Consider the following 9,237-nt stretch of genomic DNA (forward strand, 5'->3'; position numbering starts at 1 on the left):
GCACCACAGACTGTCCAGGAGTTGGCGGATGCTTTAGTCCAGGTCTGGGAGGAGATCCCTCAGGAGACCATCCGCCACCTCATCAGGAGCATGCCCAGGAGTTGTAGGGAGGTCATACAGGCACGTGGAGGCCACACACACTACTGAGCCTCATTTTGAGTTGTTTTAAGGACATTACATCAAAGTTGGATCAGCCTGTAGTGTGGTTTTCCACTTTAATTTTGAGTGTGACTCCAAATCCAGACCTCCATGGGTTGATACATTTGATTTCCATTGATAATTTTTGTGTGATTTTGTTGTCAGCACATTCAACTATGTAAAGACAAAAGTATTTAATAAGAATATTTCATTCATTCAGATCTAGGATGTGTTATTTTAGTGTTCCCTTTATTTTTTTGAGCAGTGTATATATATATATATATATATATATATATATATATATATATATATAGGTTAGAGGTTAGGGGTTAGGGGTTAGGTTCTATACTTAATCTAGATGCTGCCCATGCCAGTGGGTTTGGGTTAGGGGTTAGAGGTTAGGGGTTAGGTTATATACTAACTTAATCTAGATAATGTCCATGCCAGTGGGTTTGGGTTAGAGGTTAGGGGTTAGAGGTTAGGGGTTAGGTTATATACTAACTTAATCTAGATGCTGTCCATGCCAGTGGGTTTGGGTTAGAGGTTAGGGGTTAGAGGTTAGGGGTTAGGTTATATACTAACTTAATCTAGATAATGTCCATGCCAGTGGGTTTGGGTTAGAGGTTAGGGGTTAGAGGTTAGGGGTTAGGTTATATACTAACTTAATCTAGATGCTGTCCATGCCAGTGGGTTTGGGTTAGAGGTTAGGGGTTAGAGGTTAGGTTATATACTAACTTAATCTAGATAATGCCCATGCCAGTGGGTTTGGGTTAGAGGTTAGGGGTTAGAGGTTAGGTTCTATACTTAATCTAGATGCTGCCCATGCCAGTGGGTTTGGGTTAGGGGTTAGAGGTTAGGGGTTAGGTTATATACTAACTTAATCTAGATGCTGTCCATGCCAGTGGGTTTGGGTTAGAGGTTAGGGGTTAGGTTATATACTAACTTAATCTAGATGCTGTCCATGCCAGTGGGTTTGGGTTAGAGGTTAGGGGTTAGAGGTTAGGTTCTATACTTAATCTAGATGCTGCCCATGCCAGTGGGTTTGGGTTAGGGGTTAGAGGTTAGGGGTTAGGTTATATACTAACTTAATCTAGATGCTGTCCATGCCAGTGGGTTTGGGTTAGAGGTTAGGGGTTAGGTTATATACTAACTTAATCTAGATGCTGTCCATGCCAGTGGGTTTGGGTTAGAGGTTAGGGGTTAGAGGTTAGGTTATATACTAACTTAATCTTGATGATGTCCATGCCAGTGACGGTCAGACTAACATGATCTCCTGCTGCTGCCCAGTCCAGAGGATCATCGTGGAGAGAGATACCTACACAGAGACAATACAGAGACAGACAGATAGGGAGAGAGACAGAGAGAGACACATAGAGCGAGAGAGAGAGCGACACAGAGAGGGGGAGAGAGAGACACAGAGAGACACAGAGAGGGAGAGAGAGACAGAGATAGAGGGGGAGAAAGAGAGCCAGAGACACAGAGCGAGAGAGAGAGACACAGAGAGGGAGAGAGAGAGAGAGCGAGAGACAGAGATAGAGGGAGAGAGAGGGGGAGAAAGAGAGCCAGAGACACAAAGAGAGAGACAGTGAGAGAGAGACACACAGAGCGAGAGAGAGAGAGACAGAGACACAGAGCGAGAGAGAGAGACAGAGCGAGAGAGAGAGAGAAAAACACACAGAGAAAGAGACGAGAGAGACACACAGAGAGACACACACAGAGAGAGAGCGACACACAGAGAGAAAGAGAAGAGAGACAGACACACAGAGAGAGACAGAGTGAGAGAGACAGAGACACAGAGAGACACAGAGACACAGAGAGAGACAGAGTGAGAGAGACAAAGATGTGTTGTATGTCCACAAGGTGGCACTGGTGTATTAGACATTGAGAAACACACACAAAGAGAGACATAGACACAGAGAGACAGAGACACAGAGAAACAAAGACAGAGACATAGAGCGACAGATACATAGAGAGACCGAGAGACAGAGTAGAGACAGAGACACAGAGAGACATAGACACAGAGAGACATAGACACAGAGACATAGAGGGACAGAGACATAGAGAGACAGAGAGACATAGACACAGAGTAGAGACAGAGACACAGAGACATAGACACAGAGAGACAGACACAGAGACATAGAGGGACAGAGACATAGAGAGACAGAGAGACATAGACACAGAGTAGAGACAGAGACACAGAGAGACATAGACACAGAGTAGAGACAGAGACACAGAGAGACATAGACACAGAGAGACAGACACAGAGACATAGAGAGACAGAGACATAGAGACAGAGAAACATAGACACAGAGTAGAGACAGAGACACAGAGGGACATTGACACAGAGAGACAGACACAGAGACATAGAGAGACAGAGACATAGAGACAGATAAACATAGACACAGAGTAGAGACAGAGACACAGAGAGACATAGACACAGAGTAGAGACAGAGACACATAGAGACATAGACACAGAGAGACAGACACAGAGACATAGAGAGACAGAGACATAGAGACAGAGAAACATAGACACAGAGTAGAGACAGAGACACAGAGGGACATTGACACAGAGTAGAGACAGAGACACAGAGAGACATAGACACAAAGAGACACAGATAGACACAGAGAGACAGACACACAGAAACAGACACAGAGAGACAGACACACAGAAACAGACACAGAGAGACAGACACAGAGAGATACAGACACAGAGAGATACACAGAGATACAGACACAGAGAGATACAGACACAGAGAGATACAGACACAGAGAGACAGACACACAGAAACAGACACAGAGAGATACAGACACAGAGAGAGACAGACACAGAGAGATACAGACACAGAGAGATACAGACACAGAGAGATACACAGAGATACAGACACAGAGAGATACAGACACAGAGAGATACAGACACAGAGAGATACAGACACAGAGAGAGACAGACACAGAGAGATACAGACACAGAGAGATACAGACACAGAGAGAGACAGACACAGAGAGAGACAGACACAGAGAGATACAGACACAGAGAGATACAGACACAGAGAGAGACAGACACAGAGAGATACAGACACAGAGAGATACAGACAGAGAGAGATACAGACACAGAGAGATACAGACACGCAGAGATACAGACACAGAGAGATACAGACACAGAGAGATACAGACACAGAGAGATACAGACACAGATAGATACAGACACAGAGAGATACAGACACAGAGAGATACAGACAGAGAGAGATACAGACACAGAGAGATACAGACAGAGAGAGATACAGACACAGAGAGATACAGACACAGAGAGATACAGACACAGAGAGATACAGACACAGAGAGATACAGACACAGAGATACAGACACAGAGAGATACAGACACAGAGAGATACAGACAGAGAGAGATACAGACACAGAGATACAGACACACAGAAACAGACACAGAGATACAGACACACAGAAACAGACACAGAGAGATACAGACACAGAGAGATACACAGAGATACAGACAGAGATACAGACACAGAGAGACAGACAGTACCTTTAACAGTGCATGTCTCATTGGGGGGCATGGCCAGTACTCGGTCTCCTGTCTGAATGTAGCCCGCCTCGATCTTCCCTGTTACACAGAACCCTGAGCCCTGATCTAGAACCACAGAGAAGAGGGTTAGAACACAGAACCATGAGCCCTGATCTAGAACCACAGAGAACAGGGTTAGAACACAGAACCCTGATCTAGAACCACAGAGAACAGGGTTAGAACACAGAACCCTGATCTAGAACCACAGAGAACAGGGTTAGAACACAGAACCCTGATCTAGAACCACAGAGAACAGGGTTAGAACACAGAACACTGATCTTTAAAAAGAGGTAATCCACCTGCCACCTGACAGGTGTAGCATATCATGAAGCTGATTAAGTTTTTCCTAGCCACCGTGCTTCTACACCTGCATTGCTTGCTGTTTGGGGTTTTAGGCTGGGTTTCTGTACAGCACTTTGAGATATCAGCTGATGTAAGAAGGGCTTTTTAAAGAATGACATTTAACATAGTTCAGTACAAATCCAACCCGTGTAATTTAGGTCCAGTATGAAAATAAGGAAGTGATAATTAGGCTATTGGAGATTTGCATTACAGGTTCGATATATCATTTTGTACATTTGACTTTAGTTCGTTCATTTTTTTTTAGCAATGTCACTTCAAAAGTAATTGCGGTTGTTCCCATAGCAACCATGTAACGTCTATGGATAAGCTAGCGACCTGTTAGATCAATAATATGCTGGGTTTTTTTTATAAAAAAAATTGTTGGCTTTATAATCGTGAGAGAAATGTAACTAGCTAGGTAGCTTACAAGGTCAGCTGACTTTTCTCAAAATAAATCTCACTGCGTCTAGCTACTTCCTGTCCCTCATGCTAGCCTTTACAGCCAAATATCACTTTAGAAACGTCTAAATTAAAAATATTGATAGGGCCAACATTGTAGAACATGTCTCCTATCTAACTGCAATTTTAGTTCATATGGAAATAGCAGAGAAATGCTGAAAATCAGCATGCTGTCATAGAATTAAAACGTTTAGCCAACAGCGGTTGTTTAGTTAACATCTTCAGTCTGTAGCTCCGACAACACTAAGACTGTGACCACCCCTGGAGCTCTGACCAAGCAAGGCATTTCATTGGTTTGACGTGATGTGAGGAGTCACAGACTGAGAACCGGTTCTGACCCTCTTTAGGGCATTAATGCAATGACACTTCCCCAAGCTTCCATTATAGGGAATCCCTTGTTCAGCACAAGGCTAGTTTCTATGTAATGTATCTGTATCTATGTAATGTATCTGTATCTATGTAATGTATCGATGTAATGTATCTGTATCTATGTAATGTATCTGTATCTATGTAATGTATCTGTATCTATGTAATGTATCTGTATCTATGTATCTGTATCTATGTAATGTATCTGTATCTATGTAATGTATCTATATCTATGTAATGTATCTGTATCCATGTAATGTATCTGTATCTATGTAATGTATCTATATCTATGTAATGTATCGATGTAATGTATCGATGTAATGTATCCATGTAATGTATCTATGTAATGTATCCATGTAATGTATCTGTATCTATGTAATGTATCTATATCTATGTAATGTATCCATGTAATGTATCTGTATCTATGTAATGTATCTATATCTATGTAATGTATCTATGTAATGTATCGATGTAATGTATCCATGTAATGTATCTATGTAATGTATCTGTATCTATGTAATGTATCTATATCTATGTAATGTATCTATGTAATGTATCCATGTAATGTATCTGTATCTATGTAATGTATCTATGTAATGTATCTATATCTATGTAGTGTATCTGTATCTATGTAATGTATCCATGTAATGTATCCATGTAATGTATCTATATCTATGTAATGTATCTATATCTATGTAATGTATCTATATCTATGTAATGTATCGATGTAATGTATCCATGTAATGTATCTATATCTATGTAATGTATCTATATCTATGTAATGTATCTATATCTATGTAATGTATCTATGTAATGTATCTGTATCTATGTAATGTATCTATATCTATGTAATGTATCTGTATCCATGTAATGTATCTGTATCTATGTAATGTATCTATATCTATGTAATGTATCGATGTAATGTATCCATGTAATGTATCTATATCTATGTAATGTATCTGTATCCATGTAATGTATCTGTATCTATGTAATGTATCTGTATCTATGTAATGTATCTATATCTATGTAATGTATCTATGTAATGTATCTATGTAATGTATCTATGTAATGTATCTATATCTATGTAGTGTATCTGTATCTATGTAATGTATCTATATCTATGTAATGTATCGATGTAATGTATCTATATCTATGTAATGTATCTATGTAATGTATCTATGTAATGTATCTGTATCTATGTAATGTATCTATGTAATGTATCTGTATCTATGTAGTGTATCTATGTAATGTATCTGTATCTATGTAATGTATCTATGTAATGTATCTATGTAATGTATCTATGTAATGTATCTGTATCTATGTAATGTATCTGTATCTATGTAATGTATCTATGTAATGTATCTGTATCTATGTAATGTATCTATATCTATGTAATGTATCTGTATCTATGTAATGTATCTGTATCTATGTAATGTATCTATGTAATGTATCTGTATCTATGTAATGTATCTATATCTATGTAATGTATCTATGTAATGTATCTGTATCCATGTAATGTATCTATATCTATGTAATGTATCTGTATCTATGTAATGTATCTATGTAATGTATCTGTATCTATGTAATGTATCCATGTAATGTATCTGTATCTATGTAATGTATCTATGTAATGTATCTGTATCTATGTAATGTATCTATGTAATGTATCTATGTAATGTATCTGTATCTATGTAATGTATCTGTATCTATGTAATGTATCCATGTAATGTATCTGTATCTATGTAATGTATCTATGTAATGTATCTGTATCTATGTAATGTATCCATGTAATGTATCTGTATCTATGTAATGTATCTGTATCTATGTAATGTATCCATGTAATGTATCTATGTAATGTATCTATGTAATGTATCTATGTAATGTATCTGTATCTATGTAATGTATCTGTATCTATGTAATGTATCTATATCTATGTAATGTATCTGTATCTATGTAATGTATCTGTATCTATGTAATGTATCTGTATCTATGTAATGTATCTGTATCTATGTAATGTATCTGTATCTATGTAATGTATCTGTATCTATGTAATGTATCTGTATCTATGTAATGTATCTATGTAATGTATCTGTATCCATGTAATGTATCTGTATCTATGTAATGTATCTGTATCTATGTAATGTATCCATGTAATGTATCTATGTAATGTATCTATGTAATGTATCCATGTAATGTATCTGTATCTATGTAATGTATCTGTATCTATGTAATGTATCTATGTAATGTATCTATGTAATGTATCTATGTAATGTATCTATGTAATGTATCTGTATCTATGTAATGTATCTGTATCTATGTAATGTATCTATATCTATGTAATGTATCTGTATCTATGTAATGTATCTGTATCTATGTAATGTATCCATGTAATGTATCTATATCTATGTAATGTATCTGTATCTATGTAATGTATCCATGTAATGTATCTGTATCTATGTAATGTATCTATGTAATGTATCTGTATATATGTAATGTATCTATGTAATGTATCTATGTAATGTATCTATATCTATGTAATGTATCTATGTAATGTATCTATGTAATGTATCTATATCTATGTAATGTATCTGTATCTATGTAATGTATCTGTATCTATGTAATGTATCCATGTAATGTATCTGTATCTATGTAATGTATCTATGTAATATATCTGTATCTATGTAATGTATCTATGTAATGTATCTATGTAATGTATCTATGTAATGTATCTATGTAATGTATCCATGTAATGTATCTGTATCCATGTAATGTATCTATGTAATGTATCTATGTAATATATCTGTATCTATGTAATGTATCTATGTAATGTATCTATGTAATGTATCTATGTAATGTATCTATGTAATGTATCCATGTAATGTATCTGTATCTATGTAATGTATCTGTATCTATGTAATGTATCCATGTAATGTATCTATATCTATGTAATGTATCTGTATCTATGTAATGTATCTATGTAATATATCTGTATCTATGTAATGTATCTATGTAATGTATCCATGTAATGTATCTATATCTATGTAATGTATCTGTATCTATGTAATGTATCTATATCTATGTAATGTATCTATGTAATGTATCCATGTAATGTATCTATATCTATGTAATGTATCTGTATCTATGTAATGTATCTATGTAATGTATCTATGTAATGTATCTATGTAATGTATCTATGTAATGTATCTGTAGCTATGTAGTGTATCTGTATCTATGTAATGTATCTATGTAATGTATCTATATCTATGTAGTGTATCTGTATCTATGTAATGTATCTATGTAATGTATCCATGTAATGTATCTATATCTATGTAATGTATCTGTATCTATGTAATGTATCTATGTAATGTATCTATGTAATGTATCTATATCTATGTAATGTATCTATATCTATGTAATGTATCTATATCTATGTAGTGTATCTGTATCTATGTAATGTATCTATGTAATGTATCTATGTAATGTATCTATGTAATGTATCTATATCTATGTAGTGTATCTGTATCTATGTAATGTATCTATATCTATGTAATGTATCTATGTAATGTATCCATGTAATGTATCTGTATCTATGTAATGTATCCATGTAATGTATCTATGTAATGTATCTGTATCTATGTAATGTATCTATATCTATGTAATGTATCTATGTAATGTATCTATGTAATGTATCTGTATCTATGTAATGTATCTGTATCTATGTAATGTATCTATGTAATGTATCTATATCTATGTAATGTATCTATGTAATGTATCTATGTAATGTATCTGTATCTATGTAATGTATCTGTATATATGTAATGTATCTATGTAATGTATCTATGTAATGTATATATGTAATGTATCTATGTAATGTATCTATGTAATGTATCTATATCTATGTAATGTATCTATGTAATGTATCTATGTAATGTATCTGTATCTATGTAATGTATCTGTATATATGTAATGTATCTATGTAATGTATCTATGTAATGTATCTATGTAATGTATCTATGTAATGTATCTATGTAATGTATCCATGTAATGTATCTGTATCCATGTAATGTATCTATGTAATGTATCTATGTAATATATCTGTATCTATGTAATGTATCTATGTAATGTATCTATGTAATGTATCTATGTAATGTATCTATGTAATGTATCCATGTAATGTATCTGTATCTATGTAATGTATCTGTATCTATGTAATGTATCCATGTAATGTATCTATATCTATGTAATGTATCTGTATCTATGTAATGTATCTATGTAATATATCTGTATCTATGTAATGTATCTATGTAATGTATCCATGTAATGTATCTATATCTATGTAATGTATCTGTATCTAT

General features: G+C 35.1%; 1 protein-coding gene and 1 long non-coding RNA gene across 4 annotated transcripts in view; one reads left to right on the forward strand and one right to left on the reverse strand.

The window, feature by feature from the left end:
• The window catches only part of LOC110532856 (HBS1-like protein), a 104,051-nt gene that overhangs the window by 7,810 nt on the left and 87,004 nt on the right, over positions 1–9,237 (reverse strand). For all 3 annotated transcript variants that reach the window (XM_036973342.1, XM_036973344.1, XM_036973343.1), the window contains 2 exons: positions 3,677–3,781; positions 1,363–1,453 (listed from right to left, as the gene is read on the reverse strand). In XM_036973342.1, coding sequence (XP_036829237.1) covers positions 1,363–1,453; positions 3,677–3,781 — 196 coding nt within the window. The remainder of the gene's footprint in view (positions 1–1,362; positions 1,454–3,676; positions 3,782–9,237) is intronic.
• Positions 459–1,366, forward strand: LOC118948240. The gene is made up of 3 exons (XR_005042094.1): positions 459–1,136; positions 1,199–1,264; positions 1,331–1,366. It is a non-coding gene; the product is annotated as an uncharacterized LOC118948240 (long non-coding RNA).

The sequence above is a fragment of the Oncorhynchus mykiss genome, unplaced genomic scaffold (assembly GCF_013265735.2).
Source record: "Oncorhynchus mykiss isolate Arlee unplaced genomic scaffold, USDA_OmykA_1.1 un_scaffold_232, whole genome shotgun sequence".
In the NCBI taxonomy this organism is placed as follows: domain Eukaryota; kingdom Metazoa; phylum Chordata; class Actinopteri; order Salmoniformes; family Salmonidae; genus Oncorhynchus; species Oncorhynchus mykiss.